This window comes from Eretmochelys imbricata, chromosome 2 (genome assembly GCF_965152235.1).
Source record: "Eretmochelys imbricata isolate rEreImb1 chromosome 2, rEreImb1.hap1, whole genome shotgun sequence".
In the NCBI taxonomy this organism is placed as follows: Eukaryota; Metazoa; Chordata; order Testudines; family Cheloniidae; genus Eretmochelys; species Eretmochelys imbricata.
Window position 1 is genome coordinate 61,195,928 of NC_135573.1, and position 19,277 is coordinate 61,215,204.

The 19,277-nt window shown below is 41.6% G+C and overlaps 1 protein-coding gene across 6 annotated transcripts in view; it reads right to left on the reverse strand.

Moving 5' to 3' along the window:
- Positions 1–19,277, reverse strand: part of SGK3 (serum/glucocorticoid regulated kinase family member 3) — an 88,920-nt gene that overhangs the window by 31,587 nt on the left and 38,056 nt on the right. Inside the window, exons 2-4 of one of the 6 annotated variants that reach the window (XM_077810184.1) lie at positions 10,024–10,124; positions 4,138–4,346; positions 2,829–2,871 (exon numbers count right to left, since the gene is read on the reverse strand). In XM_077810184.1, the coding sequence (XP_077666310.1) occupies positions 2,829–2,871; positions 4,138–4,169 (75 nt within the window). In that variant the 5' untranslated portion in view covers positions 4,170–4,346; positions 10,024–10,124. Of the gene's footprint in view, positions 1–2,193; positions 2,212–2,828; positions 2,872–4,137; positions 4,347–10,023; positions 10,125–15,258; positions 15,403–17,086; positions 17,142–19,277 lie in introns of those variants that run through there. The other 5 variants (XM_077810182.1, XM_077810181.1, XM_077810180.1 and 2 more) reach the window with 5 other exon arrangements.

Here is a 19,277-nt window from a genome sequence, read left to right on the forward strand (position 1 = left end):
ACACACAAACATATTTCTCACTAAGCTACTTGTTTCTTATTACAACTTCATATAAGCAACAACCCAAGATTAACAAATCCTGCTTTCTGTAAGCTGCAAAATGCTCATTTGTTTTGAAGTGGAGCCTTAAACATCAGTAAAACTACTATATAAATGCCATAAGATTAATACACATTCAGTAGAAGCATCTTGCTACTAGATACTAAAACACTAATACAGATCCACTTTGTGGGGGAGAGCAGGGAATGAGGAAAGCCTCAAGTCCAATGCAAGGGTGCAAGAATGAAAGTGGCCTCATTCTACAGAAATTTAATCAGGTCTTTATAAGTTAAGAATATAAATAAACTGAATCTATACATTTGTTTTAAAAGCAAATACTAAGGAAGCAAGCCTTCATAGTACTGTTAGCCCCCCAAAAAGCACATGGTTATCACTGAAGATCATCCTGACCCAAGCTTTTGTTGAGTAGCATGTCTTGAAGAAAACAGGCAAGTGGGAGAAAGCTGTACATCCAGCATATAACTAATCACTTATCTGTAAGAGCAACCCCTCTGCAGATAGTATCTGTGGAATTAGACTGCTTAAAAGTGTTTGTAGGATGCATCATTACCGTACAAAGTTGACAATCAAGTCTAGCAAAGAATCTATTTAAAAAAGAGTAGTGTTTGACACTCATGTTTCCAGAAAGGCATACACTCCAAACCTGTTTACATAACCATTCATTCTGCTTCAATCATGCTCAAACTGAAACCGCAGAATTAGACACCTCCCAAAGAGGAGAAGAGAGATGATGCACGCAGTTACTATTTATAGCTAAGTGATTCTTCTTCTGAAGTATCTATGGATTCGCACTTACACTGCTATGACTAATGAAAGCATATGAGTTAGTGTAATGGGCTATAAACACTCTCCTGGAAGTCAGGCAGGGAGGAGTTAGTTATTTTCCAAGGGAGCCAGGCAAAGCACCTTCTCCAGCACAGAGAAGTTGGCTGGCCTGCCAGCTGGAAAAGGGAGGATCCCCATCTAGGCTCACGAAGGCACAGAAAAACAGGAAGGAAAAATTGCAAGACAGTTCTGAGAGAGAAGGAGGAAGCACCCAGTCTCACTCCCCTCAGATGTGGTGCTGCTGTTGTAGCATGAAGATTCTAGAAAGTGGCTGCTTTACTCAAATCCAGGACTGCTCTTTGCTCCTGCCAACCCCAGGAAGATAATCAAGTCAGGAGACTCAGACCAAGATGTAACCAGGAGCTCCAATGAAATTTACGTGAAGGATTATTCCTTCCCTTCCCCAGATTAGGGATAGAGAGAGAAGAGCCAGCAACTTCTGTATTAAGTTAGGGTGGTGGCATGAACCTGGGAAACAGATGGAGTTAACCATGTCAGCTAGAACTACTCTTTTCCTTTGATTATCTGCAGCTGAAGTGAGGCTGATCGGGCTCAGCCACCTGGGGAACCAAGATGAGACAAGTCTTAATTTACTATAAAGGGGCCAAAGCAGGGAGGCTGGTGTTTTAAAGGGACAGTATTCTTTTTCCTTTGTTTGTTGGTGTCTGCCACTAGACAGGGCCACCCTCTTATGGCTAAGCACAAAAATAACGGCTGGGCAAATGGATTGTCCAGGTCTCTTCCCATGAATCCTAATTTTTTAAATGGAGTACATGCAGATCTCTGTTCCCATTGGGATGAAGTCAGAAGCTGACTTGAACATTACTTTTAAAATGAAAAGTCAAACTGCTTAGCAAGAATTATTAATCATGGGAGAAGAAACACACCAGGGACTCTCACCTATAAAGGACCCTGTTTTAGATTAGGCTGATTTTATGACTGTCAGAGGCCTGACATCAGACCTGCAGTGGAGGCCTCTGACAGTCATAAAATCAGCCAGTCAAGGGCGGGCTGTTTCTTTTTCTTCTAAAAAGACATCTCCTGCCTTCCCGACTAAGGAAAAACTCCTGTATCTTACCCCAAAAGCCAAAACACTCAAACTACAAATATGTGGTAGTTTAGCCTAGTGTTAAGCATTACCAACTAGTACCATCTTTTTACCCGGGGAGGACACCCCCACCATATTCTGCAGACATGCACTTTTGTCCACATTACTGGCAACTACACTGTTCAATTCTTGTGGGATGAATGGGAATAGAATGGAGTGGCGTCCCTAAAGCTTAGGACTTTGAGACACTGTCCTCTCACCTTCTGGGTGTTCAAGCAGTTCAAGAAAAGTGACACATCTAAGTGCAAGAATCCTCCATCTTTTTTATGGTTTTTACAATAATGCTTTCCTCATGGGTGTCTGTGCCTCCTTTTAGTAATCCCCTCCTGCAGGCTCAAGGAGCAATGCCCAGGGGCTCCGGAGAGTCACTGCAATATGGGTTTGCAAGAGGAGAGAAAATAAATGCAGTATAATAGCCACAAAAATATTCTGGAGGATGCAGGTCTACTACTGAAATTATTGCACCCATCGCTTCTTGGCTGATAGTGTTATTAAATCCTAAAACATGACAAACCCACAAGCTTTCCTGTGAAAAAGTATAATTTGTCAGGCTGCTAATTAGTCCTTGATATCAAGTGGAAGAGGCCAAAACTGAGCACTGTGCTTCTATAGGGAACATTCACCTGGTTAGACTGTGCCTACTGTCACCTCTTCTCTCTAAAATTTCCCCACTGTTGCTAATGTTGGTGCAGCTCCACAAGTAGGAGTGCCAGGGAAGACAGGACTCTAGGCTACCGCTGATTTTCTGCCTAAAAAGTTCTACATGACCTGGTGCTTAAAACTCTGGGGACTGTCATTGCCTTGTGTGTTCTAGTGCTGTCACTGGTGAACTTACCACAGCAGGAAATTTCAGGACAAATGTCCGACCACTGACAAGTCTGTAAAGAATTAACATTTAGGCAGTACAATGTGCTAATTTTGCTGTAGGAAGATCAGAGACTTTCGAGAGAGCAACTTCGTTCAAACTCACAAAGTCGTATGAAATACACTTCCAATACATACCGACCCTCAGGCACTCTCAAACTTTAGCTCTTAAACTGCAAGTTAACCAAGCACCCTTTTTCTTTTCCCCATTTCCCCACTCCCCAAAACATAGTTACATTATGATATACTTGAATGTTTACATTGACTACATAAAGTAATATTCTTTGCCTTCTGAAGATAAAGAGAATAACTGTACTGTAGGCTGAAAACAGACATAAACCTTGCACTAGTTTTCATCAGTGAAACACCCTTGGATTTACTAATTCTCTAGAAAAATAGAACAAGCTAGTCAGCATCTCTCAGTTTCAGGAGGAAATTGCACAACAGGTCAATGAATCAGATCATATTTTTGAAAGAAAGCATTATGATGCATTCTTTATACACTAACAGACATAGAAGCAAAGACAAAACCACCCAAAACCACTTTACTTCCTGTATTAAGTAAGATTCTTTGCACTAGTAAACAAAACACACAAGTACTGCCTGCTACCAAATTAAAAAAAGAAAAAAAAAAAAAGCCTGCATGATTACAAAATGTGTCTATCAGGAGGCCAAAAGGAAAAAATGAGGGGGGAAAAAAAACTTTCAAGAGCATAAGATTGAGAGAGAGAGAGAGAGAATGAATTACAAGTGATGAGTTTCCTTTAAAAGCACATGAAAACATTAAGAAAACAACTGTAAAGATGTAAAATAAATGTGGAGTGTCTAAACTCAGGAGCTCACCTTTTTCTTGTCATTTTTTTAAAATACACCTCACTCTTTGGGATTTTAATGTTTTTTACAGAAAAGATATGGCAACATTTGGATCTGATATGCTAGGGCAAAAAAATCCCCCTGCCCCCACATTTATACACCAAATTCCAAATATGAAAAAAAAAAATGCTGCAGTTTTGCTTAAAGGGATATCAAGAATTTGTAAACCAGAACTATATCTATAAAAAGTGACAAACTCTAGAATAAAAATCCTATTCTGCGTGAAGATTAATTGTGTAAAGCATTTTGTTCATTATGTCCAGTACATATCATTTGCATTTGAGCAAACACCAATTTCTGTCATCAGTATGTGGAGAGCACAAAAATAGTCAGATATTTAAGATGTGTGCTAATGTACAAAACAAAGCACATATGTAGTCTGTCTAGAGAAATGCTAACATACTTACAGTAAACCTCTTTTTCTTCTCTCTATGTTCATCAGAGCTGGGAATGCTAACACTTGGGCAGCTTTCTTTGAGATCCATTTTTATGTACTCTTTGGGCAAGCTTGTGTCAAGTGACTCCACTCAATGTAGAGCAAACAGAAGACAATCTCAGCGATACTGATCCAAAATGTGCAGCTTTTCTTGGAAAAATTTAAATTCCATCATGCAACCTTAAAATGTAATTAAAAGGTAAAATTAATACAGAAACATTGTTCATTTGCATGGTTAGAACTAGTTTGTGAGCTCCTTCTCTGGGCAGGAATCATAGCTTCCTATGCAGGTATACAGTACATACTGCAAAAAATGCCTGATCCTGATCGGGGTCTTTGGACAGTGGGGACAACAGACACTGCTCATCTCTGCAACACACACTCAAACCCTGATCCTACCAGATGTTCTATGCTGGTGGGCTTTTGCCCCCTTACAGAGTCCCACTGACTTCAAAGGGGGCTCTGCATGGATTCAAGGCCCCACAGCAAAACTAGCTTGCAGGATCAGGGCCGCAGCATGTAATGCATAATTTGGGGAGACAGGCAGATATTTATCATCAGAGTCAAGTTAGTTTTACTCAGCCATAAGAGTTGTATTGAGGTAGAAATAATGTATTCAAGATTATTTCTAAATATCTTCAGATGTACAAGTCTGTATCTCAGGGTACTGCATACCTGTCAGAACACACAGAGTATATTTAAGTATCACATCACAGGTGGAAAAGGAAAGATGATATGAGAAAAATCTTTCAAGTGAAGTTTAAAGGGACACAGTTAATTTTAAAAAGTCACTTCTGTCTGAACATTTACCTGCTGTTGTTACAAGTGAAGCATATGATGACACTAACTCACAGATTAGGGAGATTTCCCCCAGTTTTGCTTACTTTGTGCTTTTGACAGCACATTGTCTAGAGTTTCATCATTTCCCCTGTACAGATGGTTAGTCAACCTCTCTTCATTTAGGGCTTTCACACAGCATTGTGTGAAAGGGGGCATTTTAAAAGACAAGAAAATGAAAAAGTATACATACCAAAATAGGCCAGGGCCAGGTTAGAATTTAACTAGTTTTCTGAAGTTTAGATTTCAAGTTAATGCTGTCCTCTTTCACTCACCATCTCTGGGGCAGGGATAATTTTGTTGTTGTTGTTGTTGTGGTGTGTGTGTGTGTGTGTCTACCACAAAGGAACCTAATCCCCAACTGAGGCCTCTAAATGTTGCCACAATACAAATATGAACTTTTAACTAGCACACAAGATGACCATAAAGAGATGCTCAAATTTAACAAAAAACCTCCTGTTCGGGAATGTATGGATATTTCAGTTTTAAGTTTTTTTGTTTTGTTTATAAACCAAATACAGTTCAACCCTAAGGCACAAACAAAAAAATAGGTAACACTAAAATATGAGATGTCTAGCTTGTGTCATGTCTAACTCTACAAGGGGAAAGCTTTGAGGAGTGAAAAAGCTCAATATTTAAACTGCCATTTTCTCAAAATAGGTAAGCTGAATATGAACTGTATATTTCAGGGCAAGAATTTTTAAAAAATAAAATAAAAAAAAGCCACCAACTAATTTGATGTAATACTACAGTTACAGAGATACCCATGTTTGTGTTCGCAGAAGTGACAAAGCCCCTGGTATCCAATTGAAGAGATTTGTTTTTTAATATCCAACTAATAAATCTTAGATGGTTCTGGTTTACTTCTTATACTCAAAATCCAATCACCTTGATCTCTTCCAAATTTCCTCTAGTTTGTCCTCAGATTTGAGGAACTTGATCATTAATTATAATTTACCATTAAATGAAAGATAAATATTAATATGGTGAAATTATTAAAAATGCAGAAACAGCTATAATCACAATGAAATCAAAGTCATTATAGCTGTTCAGTGATAGTCAAATTTTGTTTTAAAAATTTGACTCCCATTTGCCTTAATATTTGACTTTCCCATACTTACTGGTTACTCACATCAGACTAATAGTTTCCAAGTTTAATTCAGATACATTAATAAGTTACATATTTGAATTACATTATCTTGTACACATCAAATCAGCCAGGAACTTGTACCTTTGATGAGCCACTGTTAAAAAGCTGTGTTATACAGTTAACCATAATTACTCTTTTATAAAATTATATTTGGGTGCGTAACCTGTAAGAAGACTGGTCTCTTACTCCCCAAACCTAGTTTAAAAAATAAACTAAAAATGTTGCAGTTAAATATTATACGGCAGTCCTTCCCCATTCCACCAAATATGTATTATTTGGTACAGAAGCCCCCCTAAAGTCAATCAAAGTGGTATAATATTTTCAGTCATGTGTTTTACTAGGTATATGATTTACAAAACATTTATGCCCATTTATGGGGCTAGCAGTTACACGTATACTGCATTTTTCTCATATTGTTTACTTACTTATTTTCCTGGCCATCACATGTCACACATTAGAGCGGCAAGCTTTTTGTGTCTTTCTTTCCCTCACTAACACCATCCTCTGAGCACCGTCAACCTCTCACAAATGGACACTGTGTCTAATCCTACAATGTTCCTGGAATTTTTGCATTCACCCTCATGTCAATTCCACTTAGGGCACATAGGGTAAAGATACAGGCCATCGCTCTCACATTCTTTAGATTTCAGAGCCATAGCAGAATGACAGGACACGAAGAGTTGCAATAGTACTGAAGAAAAGGCATGGATTATAGTTCAGAGAGCAGTACTGCACAGATTTGATATATAGCTCATTCTCAAATGTAGAAAGTCCAAGAGTAGAGTCACCAAGTTTGATACAGGATGAATTTACTCATCTTGATCTGGTGGAAAAGAATGAGCAGCTACTGAAGACGTAAAAAAAACCAATAAAAATATTTATACTGCAAGTTTCTTGGAGCTTTGCATGATGCAGTTTGCATTTGTTTCTCTGAGAAGACTATACTTACAACAGCGTTGTTGCAATGCAACGTTAAAATTAGGTGGTAAAATTGGAAAGAGCAATTGAAGCTTGCCTATGAAACTCCAGAAGGTGAAAGATGCAGTTTCTATTCACCCGCAGCACTCAACTATCATAGTAACTCTTCAACTGTAACATACAGAAGAACTTCATTTCAAAAAGGTTTTTCAATTTTTCTTGATTTCCCATCCCTACAACACTGCAGATTAGCAGGTTTATTTGCTAATTTCAACAGTGCCTAGCACTATGGCAGCTAGGTGATGCATCTAACCTGTGTTCCTTATTGTATCACTCATTAAAAAAGACAAACACAATCACACCAGACAAAGCAAGCATTGAAGTGTGCCTTTAAGGCCTTTGTAGGCTCTGGCAGACCACCAGAGAGGAGTGAATTTTAAATAGGCGCTGTCAGCTGAGAAAGGGAGCACTCTATTAGCAGTGGTAGAGTTATTAGAAACAAGTGACTTCCTGCTGTCCTCAACTCCCATGACAAGTAGAGGGAAAGACAAAAGTCTGACAACCAGACCATACACCTTGAATTGCACCTAAGTGTACATAGGAATACACTGCGGATATGTCTCCACACCTGGCAACTCACAGCAGTCTAAAGACATTCAGCATCAACAGAAGCTCCCAAAGGCCAGAAGGGGGAAAGGTGCAGAAGGCATTTGCACAGAGATGGGCAAAACTTTTCCAAAGAACTTTTTTCACCGAAAAATACAGATTTGAGTTGCCCGAACATTTTGTGCACTAGTGTTGATTTAACAAACTGTTTTGGTTTAAATGAAAAAAAGAAAAAAAAAAGTTTAGAGGAGGTTGAGATTCCCCCTTATAAAACTTTAGCCCAGTGGTTAATGGACTGGGAGACCCAGGTTTAAATCCCTTCTGGAGCAGAGACTTGAACCCAGGTTCTCACTTCCTAGGTGACTGCCCTAACCACCAGGCTACAGGGTATTCCAATGTGGGGGAAATCTCAGAGTTTCTTCTGTTGAAGCGGTTTCACTTTGTATAAAATAATGAAATAGTCATTGGACCAGAGAAAGAATATGACTTACAGCCCTCTGTTTAGGGCTCCCCTTTGGGAGGGGGAACATCTGGGTTCCAGTCCCTGCTTCAGTGACAATTTAATTATTTACACAGAGGAACAGCTTCAAAAGGAGAGACTGAGAACAATTCATGGATAAATACCCTATAGCCTGAAGGTCAGGGCAGTCACCTGGGAAGCAAGGATTCAGACTCCAGAGCAAGGATTCAAACCCAGGTCTTCAATATCCCAGGTGAGTGCTCCAGCCACTAGGATAAAAGGTTGTAAGTGGTGGCAGCACCACCACCATGTTTTTTGTGAATCTAGCCTTTCATTTTCTTTGCTAAAGTAAATCAAGGTTAAATGCCCAAATGTGAAATAAAGTTTAGTTTGACCTGAACAAAAATGACCCTGCTTTTCCCTGCTGAAAATCCCCAAAAAGTTTGATGGTACAACCTGAACTTTTTTAAAAAATATATTTTTAGGAACTGCCAGTCAAATGAAAATAGTCAGTTATTTGCACAGCTCTCTGTTGTGAGGTTTGCATTAGAGAATAATGGGGCACAGTCTCCTTGGAAGTTTCAGATGAAAGATCATCAAAAGCAAATATCTATATCTGTCACAAGAGCTGCAACGGATCCATGAATTATTCTGACAAAACTCAAGAATACACACTGGTTAGGTAGTGAGACACCCGTTTGTCCACTGCCATTGTCTTTTACCAAAAAGCATGCCTTTCATTCTTTTCTGGGTTGAACAATATAGCCATTTCAATTTTATCCAGATTCCTGTCTCTCTCAGGAACCGTGATTGCAAGGAGAACAGAACGTGGATGTTACAAAAAGCAGGCACACAGCTGACTATCCCCATACATATACACCATTGCAGTACAATACGTTTGAAAATCTCCTCAAGTGACCTACTATACAAACTGAGCAAGATGGATCACTAACAGTACATTCTCACAATTTCAATTCCATATTAGGATCTGAATCCTGACCGACAGGAATCCAAGAAGTCTTTTCAATCTACCACTGAAGTTGGCTCATCTCGACCTTCTTGATAAACTTCCTTAAAACTGGAAGCTTTGTGAGAGGATAGTAACTAGTGGAGTTTTAATGTCCAAATATGGTTCCATAAGCAAGCTCCTAACCACTTGTCAACTGTGGCTAGCTGCTTGCACTTTTGGAGGGAGGAATTAAAAAAGCCTCACCCTTGCCCCCTTCCCAATGACCCTCCCGCTGACTTTAATCCTTCACCATGGACAAGACCCCTCTGAAGAGTAGCTGGATGATATTCTAAGCACCCCCAAAAAGCCCTGTAAATGAAAGGTAGGTGAAAGCCAGCCCCCTCATATTCTAATACTTTTCCATGGTGATTGGAAACTTGGCCCAAACTGTACTATGAAAGGCCTCTCAAGTTTTGTATCTAATAAAAGAGAAACATTTTAGTCTAACTATTTTAACTATTATATTACAACAGCACCCAGAGGGCCCAATCAGGATAACAGTCCCATTGTGCAGGATGCTGTACAGTCACACAGCAAGAAAAAGAAGTCCCTGTCCCTCAAAAGCTAAAACTGGATTAGACAGCTTATGTGTACTGCCCATGCTGGCTGTACAGCTACAATTAATAACCAAACAGCATGCCTCCACTGACAATGCTGCTAGTGTTCCCACACAGTAAAGGAAGGGTACCATCTTCCTTTCAGCACTTTGAGCAATAGGAGGAAGCAGACAGGGAGGTGGAGGACAGGTGAAAATAAGAGGACTTTTCCAAATGTATTTGGAAAAGAGTCAACAAGAAAAGAATTTGGCATGTACCTTTTAAGAGGGTAATATAAACAAATGACCGCAAGGCGAAAGACATTTGGTGGCTACGCTAACCTTGCACCTCTGGAGAGCTGGGTCCAAATCCAGGGCTGGGTCACAAGTGAAATCAAGATCTGGCAAGCTCCAGCTGAGATGGATTCTGGTGCAGGAGAGACCTGCAAAAAATAACGCTGGATAAATAGGAGATATTTCAATTATTTGTCACGGTTAAGAGTTAAAAATAGGTTTTGTGTTCTCTCTTTAAATTTGGCCATAGTATCAGTTTCAGTACATCAGGATAGGATAACCACAGGAAGAAGACAGCCAGGAACTGTCAGAGGTCATGAGGCTTAAAAAGTGTATTAAATTTGTCCATCGCTAGCCTAAACCCTAACAAAGCTACCTGAATTTCAAAAGGGACCCAAGTCTGCTTTGATTTGTTGAATGACTAACTTCAAAATAATTCAGGTTTCAAATAGACCACCCTTTAATACCATGTACATTTTAGTTTTACGGACCTTTTTGTAAGTTTTAAAGAGGGTTTTCAACTCTCCTGCTGATGTTTACAAAAATCTGTCTAGCAAAGGAGAGTGCAGAGCACTTCCCTACATGCCTGGGTCCACCCCTCCTCAGTTCTTCATGCATTCCTGCTGGTTGCCATTTTCATTCTGCTGCCATTAGTGGTAAACGCCCTAGGGAGTAGCTTGCACTTGGAGCTCCTTCAGGTAAGAGATAATGAAAGCAATGCTAGTTCATAAGATAGGAAATGCAACATTGGCCTTCTGCAAAAATGATAAAACTGAATGAAGACAAACTGCTGTCAAACTGAAAAAAAGAAGAGTGTGGATTGTGTCCCCCGCACACACACCTTAACCTGTAAGAGTACTGCTGTAAAAACAAAACAACCCCCTACCCCACCACCACCACCACCAGAGGGGAAATCATCACTCTGCAATAATCTGGTCTAGTGAAATGTAACTCTTTTGTTATTTTCCCTATGGGAAAGGAAGAAGACAGAGATGAGTGAGAAAGGTTAAAGAAGAATGGAGAGGAACAGGAATAGGGGATAATTTCTTACTTTCCATCCCCTATCTCAGTCTCACTGGGGAGAAAGAATAAGGGAGACATTTTCTATTTATAATCCCACTGAAGAGTATACCTCCCCTACGACAGCAACACTTATTTTATCTGTCCTGGCACAGCCACTGTTATATGTGAAATTTCAACATTTGTATCTCAGGTTGGCTCTGTCAGGATTCTTGTTTATTGCAAGACAGAATTCTGAGAACTACAGGCTCCACCACTGTTAAAAATGAATGTAGTGTGGATCATTATTAACAACTGAGCATGCATTCAGCAAGCTCCTAGATCTGCCCTAAGAACAGCCCTCTAGAATTGTTAGTGAAGACTTCTTATTTACCCACATCTAATCCTTAATGATTAATCTCTAGCCATATCCAGAGAATCTGGACTAACGGATACAACAACTGCAAATGCATTAAATGATTAGTCTCAGTGATGAACTATGCGCAGTAAAGTCAGTTCGCACTGATCATATGCCAACACTTATGTTTTCTCGATTGCTTCCTCAACTTTCCTGTGCAGCAGCTCCAATTAATTTAGGCAAAAATTTTCAAAATTTGGGTGCCTAAGGACAAGCTCATAAATATGGACTGAAAGTTTTGGCTATAGTGCCTTGAGCTGCCTCCGACAGATCTTACGATAAAGCCTATCCAACTTCCTTTACTCCAACCACTTGTAGGGTGTCCAATTCTGCTTCAGCAGGCAGTCAGGCTTCTGTAAACATAGACCACAGGGTTGTTATCCCCTTTTTGACTCCATGAACATACATCCAGTCACATCATTTGGAGAGGCAGGATAGTCTAGAACAGTAGTCTCCAAACTTTTTGGCTCGTGCACCCCGAGGGTGAAGACCGGAAGACCCGCTGCAGGCATGCCACCAACAGAACAGGGCTGGAAGACCCGCCGCAGGGGAACACCAGCCGGGGACATGCAGAGCTTCCGCCAAAGAAAAAAAAAAGATGGAGTTTCATCCAGTGGTGCTCCTGCTGCCGCGCAACCCCTGGGTGCATCTTGCACACCCCAGTTTGGAACCACTGGTCTAGAATAATGAATATGGGATTGGGAGTCTGATCATCGTAAGCTCCAATTCTGGCTGGGTTACTGGCTTTGTGTGTGCATTTGGACAAGTCACTTTACTACTCTGTCTCCAGTTCCCATCTGTAAAATCACAGAAATGTAGGGCTGGAAGAGAAGTCAGGTCATCTAGTCTAGTCCCTGTGCTGAGGCAGGACCAGGTATACCTCCTAAACCATTGAGAACACTGACCTATTTAAGGAGGGTGTTGCAATATTTGTAAAGAGCTCTATAAAAGTATACACCAAAATTTCATAACCAACAGGGTAAGAGATCTAGAAAATGGAATGTCTCCAGAACAAAAAGCTGATGGGATATGCAGCATCAAATCTAAGCCTACTCTTCAAATTTAGGTATCCCTAATTTTGCAGAAGAAGTCAATGGAACAGTTAATACTGCCAAATTCCAACAACGACAAGGGGTGAGGGAATATATTCGAGAAAGCTTGTCTCTCTATCCAATAGTAGTTGGTCCAAAAGATATTACCTCACCCACCTTGTAACTCTAATATCCTGAGACCGATACAGCTACAACAAAATTCCAAGAATGTAACATGGTTAAGTAGAACAGATTCTAAGGCAAACCAAGAAGAGAAATAAGAAACTTACAGCAACACAGTACTGTGGGCCCAATTCACCCATACCCAACAATTTGGGTAGTCACACCAGCGCAAAGTATTACCAAACTCAGAATGATAGTTTTTTACACCCACTCTGCACTGATCCAAATGTCTATAGGGCAGTGGTGAATCAATAGTCTTTCCTCACAGAGAATAAGGTCACAATAGATGGCTAAAAAAAAAAAAAAAATTTAAGACCATAGAAAGCATCTATTTTATGCCTATAATACAAGTTGGTGTCACAATTTCTAATATGGCAAGGTTGTGATTTATAGTGAACGGTACTTATGCAAGCTCTGCATCAATTAGATGCCACACATTAAGGCTCCCATCAAGCAGGATATAGCTGAGGTAATTTATACAGCTTTAAAGACAGTATCAAAGAAGTAAAAATAGCAAACCTTTACTGCTGCATACAAATTAAACTTGAAAAAAAAAAAAAAACAACCTGATCTAACACAAGTCTTCCATATTACATTCTTTTTTTAAAGTAATACAAAAGCCAGTTTTGAAACTAAATACAAACACTGCAGACACAAAAAGTTAATATAAAAATACTGAAAATATTAAGATTGTAATAAGCCTACAAGAAAAGTTCCAGTTAAAAAGAGTTAATGGCATTCCTTCTTTAGTTCTAAAAGGATCTTTAAGAAAATAGTTACAGGGAATTATGTGATCTCCTCTACATTTGAATTTTCTTGTTTTTATTAACTCCTGTTACAAGTTTTTAAGATGTATTTTATTAAATTCTCTCATTTAGAGTAGTAAATAGCAGTCACCTGAAAGATCAGATTAATGTTCTGGTGAGCACTATATAAAAAACAAAAACAAAAAACAAACAAACCAACCAACCTACATTTAGGTACTCATGAGACCAGAACAGTTTCATTGAAGTTCTTCTAGTCTAACAGATAAATGACATTTTCAGTTTAAACATGAAACATGACACAACAGCCCCTCTAAACCCAAACTTAGGTATCTCAGTGTATAATCATGTTAAGTTTATCTTCACTGAAAGCTATGAAGCACCTGACTGCATGAAAAATGGAGCTAGTGTTTTATCTGTGAAATTCCTAGGAGTTGGATGGTTGTTGGGAGAAGCACAAAGGTCTTAAAACTGCAGACAGAGGTAAATAGTGTGTTGTAATAAGTTTAGCAAGCGATAATAAAAACCTCAAAAATAGAGACGTGGGTGACAAATCACATTCCATGTTGATGAGTTATGGCATGTTCAGAACCAGAGAACAGAAGGGTATCTTTTGGAGGTGTAGAGGGAGAATTTACCAGCTTCCCCTAACATTTGTATGAAAAGAAGTTTAAAAAAACCCTCTAGTGTTCACTGCAGCAAATCTTCAAATATTAATACTTTACAATTTTGTATTAATGGACTTGAATTACATTCCCCCAGGAGACCCAAATTCATATCATCCAATAAAAGGATGGGGGAGGGGGTGCCAAGTATTGGGTTTTTTTGTTTTGTTTTGTTTTGTTTTTTTTAAGAAGGAGCTTTAATGGAGTTCAAACACATCAACTCCAGTACAACTGTTGGTTTTTCCCCTATAGTTGTAACTTTTCCACAAAATGAGCAGTTTACAGCCATAAGCAATTTTGTACAAGACACAAAAATCTCCTGAAGACGGAGTTTTATATCATTACACAGGAGGTGGCTGCACCTTTTCCCCATGCCAGGGACTTGGACAGAAGAGAAGCGTACCTACTGAATGGCAGTCCCATTCCCACCCTCAAGACCTTGCAGCAGGGTTTGGGAAATTCATTGCATCTTGTTACAAGGTGAAGAAATGACATTGATCTGCTCACCTTAATAGGAAAAAAGTCTAGATAAACTGAAAGAAAAGGAGTACTTGTGGCACCTTAGAGACTAACCAATTTATTTGAGCATAAGCTTTCGTGAGCTACAGCTCACTTCATCAGATGCATACTGTGGAAAATACAGAAGATGTTTTTATACACACAGACCATGAAAAAATGGGTGTTTATCACTACAAAAGGTTTTATCTCCCCCCACCCCACTCTCCTGCTGGTAATAGCTTATCTAAAGTGATCACTCTCCTTACAATGTGTATGATAATCAAGGTGGGCCATTTCCAGCACAAATCCAGGTTCTCTCTCCCCCACCCCACAAAGCTTTAGATAAAGCTATTACCAACAGGAGAATGGGTTTTGTGGGGGGGGGGGAGAAAACCTGGATTTGTGCTGGAAATGGCCCACCTTGATTATCATACACATTGTAAGGAGAGTGATCACTTTAGATAAGCTGTTACCAGCAGGAGAGTGGGGTGGGGGGAGAGAAAACCTTTTGTAGTGATAAACACCCATTTTTTCATGGTCTGTGTGTATAAAAACATCATCTGTATTTTCCACAGTACATGGCTCCAAAACCCTTCTCTCTTACACCACGCACCCAAACCTGTAGCAAAGACACAGACACTTGACAGCTTGCAAGACGAAGATCTCAGCTTCCTCTCCTTAGGCATGCCCATCTGGAGAGCTCTGTAAGCAAGCTGTGTACACACCCTGGAACTCTTCCAACAACGACTGCAGGGCAATGAGAGGAACTGTCCCTTTTCTGATCATCACACGAAACAGATTTCAGAGTAGCAGCCGTGTTCTCAGCTGTTCGAGCTCTCTCAGCCAGAGCAGCTCGCACTCCCTATATCACAGGACACTGGAAGACCAGAAGGAGAGCTCAATGAAAAGCACCACACACTCCTACATAGAATTCAGCCCAGGGCTCAACAATACTAACCTCAGGGTGCCCCTATCCAGAGTCAGACCTTTCAAGACCTTGCACCAAACCCTAAAGAGACAAGCCACCGCCCACTGGGGACGGCAGATCAGAAACCACAGCGAAGGGTCTCCACAACAGCGGATCTGCCTGTGACCACAGGCAAACCAGCCAGCCGACTGGCGCTGAACGCGCACCACTGCACCCGCAGACGAGAGCGCAAAGGCAGCGCGAAGCCAGCGCGGGAGGAGCGCCCCGGCCCTCCGGCTGGGTCAGGCGCGTCTCCTGCCCTGGAACCCAGCACACTGCGAGACACACGGCCTCGGACTGCGAGTCATGCATCGCCCGCCTGCCGGAGGGAGCGGAGGGCAAGGCGCTCCGCGGGCGGGGACGCAGGGGCATCGGTGGTGTTTTAACGGGAAGAAAAAAAAAAACAACTGGGCACAACCCCCACCCCACCATGGATCAAACCCCCCTTCCCGAGGGCGGCAGAGGTCCCCGGGCTGAACCCCACCCTCTGCAGCATCTGCTGGGACCGGCGCAAGCCGCTGCCTGCCAGCCTGTCGGGCCACTACCGCGCTGGGCGGGGCTGGAGTTAACCCCCTCTCAGCCCCTGGGCGGCGGCAGGGTGGGCGACCGGGCGTAGCCCCAGCCAGCCAGCCAGCCGGGCGCAACAGCCCCGAGGCCAGGCCAGCGCTTCCCCACGCCCCTGGTCCCCCGCGGGGCCCCGCAGCCCGCCGCTTTCCCGGCCCACATGCCGTGGCCCCGCCATTCCGGGCCGGCGGCGCCAGGTGGCCCCACCAGGTGGGGGGCGAGGCGGGGCGCCAGCAGAGCTGTTGGGAAGGGGGGTCGCAGGCCTCGGCTGGGGGCTGCTCGCTCCCCGGTGCGCTGGGCAGACCTACCCCACCCACAGCCTGCGCCGCCCCCCGGAGCCCTTCCCGGCTGCTTCCCCCGCAGGCACCGCCGAGCCGGGTGGCCGCTCTAGGCAGCCGGTGCTCCCCCCCTCCGCCAGCCCGGGAGAGTAGCAACATTTCCCCCACCTCGAGGCATTGGCCCCGGGCCTACTCCTTCCCCGTGACTCGTTCCCGGTAGGGCGATGCTTTCCCTTATACTGCCAGCTGTAGCGAACGGCTCCCCCCGCGGGCGTCTCCCCGCTTTTACCTTGCAGCGCACGCGGCTCCCTGCCTGCGCCAGCCAGGCCAGTGCTAGCCCAGCTCCCCGACCGCTACGCTGCGAGTTGTTCTAGCTCCAGAGCAGGTGGCTTAGGAGCAGCGCGAGCAAGGCGCTCCTACAACTTTGTGGAGCAAGGGGAGAAGAGCTCTGCTAGGAAACTGTACTCCTTAGGACAGCCTTGGCTGAATGGGAACACGAGTGCAGGCCCCTCTTGCATTCAGGCATAAAAAATATGGGGAAAGAACCCATAGACTAAACTGACCCTCTCATTTTGCTACGTGATAATCCTCACAAGGCAGACGTTAGGCAAAAAATTAATGATTTAGAATGCCAAGACAACTAGGTAAAAAATAGGGATGGAAAACTACTTTTATTGTTCAGTTTAACTGCTTGTAGGCTTTTGTATACACACCCACATTTAGCAACACAAGTCTGCGACTTACCATCCTGGAGAGCAGGCAGGGTAATCATCCATCCTATCAATTACTTTAAATGAAAGTCTTCTGTAACAGTAGAAATAAAGAACTAATGCAGGAAGATCAGACAGTTTTGTGCAAATCTGGCACCAGTTTAGGGCAAGCTGTTTCCTGTCCTGGTTCTTTACATCTTCCTTGCCAAACAAGCAGCTGTGTGTCTGACCACAGTGTGCTCAGACACTATTTTTATACTTCCCAAATTAAGGGTTAGGTTCCAATAGTCTACTCAAAATTAGTTGCACTTTACTTCATAAATTATCCCACTGAACTCAAGGTGTCATTCATAAATAAGAATATCAGATTGCAGAATCTGGGCCAAAAGGTAGGTCTGCTTTGAAATCAGATTCAATACAGACCTTTGCTTTAGTAATGCTATTATTCTGATTTATTCTGTTTGCTAGATCTAGACATGCAGGGGAGCATGAAGTTAATAGAGAGCAGGCTAAAACCAGAAAAAAATTACAATTTCTATAATGGGAATAAGAATTAGGAAGGGACTAAGCCACGCAGGTAATCAGTGTAAGTGAATGAGGGCTTATCTCTATGAGAAAGTTGTAGGGATATGTTACCAATTTAACTACACTGATTATTAACTTAAGCCACAAACTGAAATGAGAGTTTACATGTGTCTAAATATAGTTTCTAAGCCAATTAAGTTAAGTGGGTACAGTTGTATTGTCAAAGCTTAAGAGCAAATACCTTCTCCAACAGTAAATATTAATATGAATGACTGAAGGGACACCAGGGACCCAGACCAGACTGAGCTTTGTGTAGCTCTAATGTGTCTCTCACCAAAAACAGTTGGTCCAATAAAATATTTCTCTCACCCACCTTGTCCCTCAAAAGGGATACTGATAAGAAGGGATAATGGTGAGCAAACTAACCTTAGATTGTTAAATAAATTAGATGTTACCTTTATAAATTATGAAAAGTATACTCTTTACATTATACTTGGCTTGGATGTGAAAATGATCTAGTCAGTTTCACTTTCTGTTTAGTGTGTGTGACACAGAATGATGCCAGTCAAAACTGTTTCCATCAGAACTTAGAAAGTTTCAGAAATATTTCTATTAACCCTATTTTGGGTTTGTTTTTTTAAATCCCTTGTTTTTAAACCCAACTTGATTTACCTTGACTAGACATGATATTTCTTTAACTGGAGTCACAGTCTTATCATTCAGTACATAGCAAATACCTGTACATCAATTTGTGAGATCCTGTTTTTGAATCTGCCTGCTGACAGTATTTCACTAAGCTGTTATTCATTGACAGTCATCCAAAAATCATCCAAAACAGAGACACAGTCTGGCACTGTTGAAATACAATGTGTTAATCAAAACACTGAAGTAACACAAAAGCTACAAATCAACTCACTAGATCAGTTTCTCTGGCCTTTGTTAGAAATAGCGTAGTAAACGGTTATGGAACAACTTTTTTTTCTTCCTCTTCTCAGTGTTTATTTTAAAGTGGATATTACTGTGTATCCTGACTCTGTTCCTTAGAAACAGTTTGATTTTTGTTTATTCTGAACTGGCAAAGTTTTTGTTCCATGTCACATGTTCATAAAGAATACCTACACAAACTGTGCTATCATTCTAATTCTGAAGTTCCTGTGCCAGAAAGGACTTCTGAATTTCAGTCAGTTAAAATAACTTGTTACACCTTTGAGATTGCCAAGTAATTCAGTTGGGTTAGAGAGAGAGTTATGTGACATAAAATAGTTCAGTAGTACTGCTCTTCTAGCTAGGCAGTAGTTTTTGGAGTTTATTATTTACTGGCTAGCAAAAAACAGGGTCATGGGACTGACCTACATACAGTACAGGGGCCTCAGCTCAGGGAAGGCTGGTACAACACCACAATTGGGCTTGGGGGGAGGGGGCAGAAGAGAAGACACTAGGTTGAACAGGATTGGAAACTACTTGCTCCCCAAACTGCAGGGATGAAAAAACAGGGTCTAACATCTCTTCCAAGATATATAATCAAAAATGCATAGTCTACAGAGGACTGTTGTGCCAGCCTGAGTGACCATGGTTGATGGAATCACACCAGGCATTGTGTAGTGAAGTTCCCACATCTGGCTTAGTCCTGAAAAGCCACAAATTTGTAGGGCAGCTCCATAGGGAGTGCCACATTGAGTCAGGGCACATGCACCCCTTTA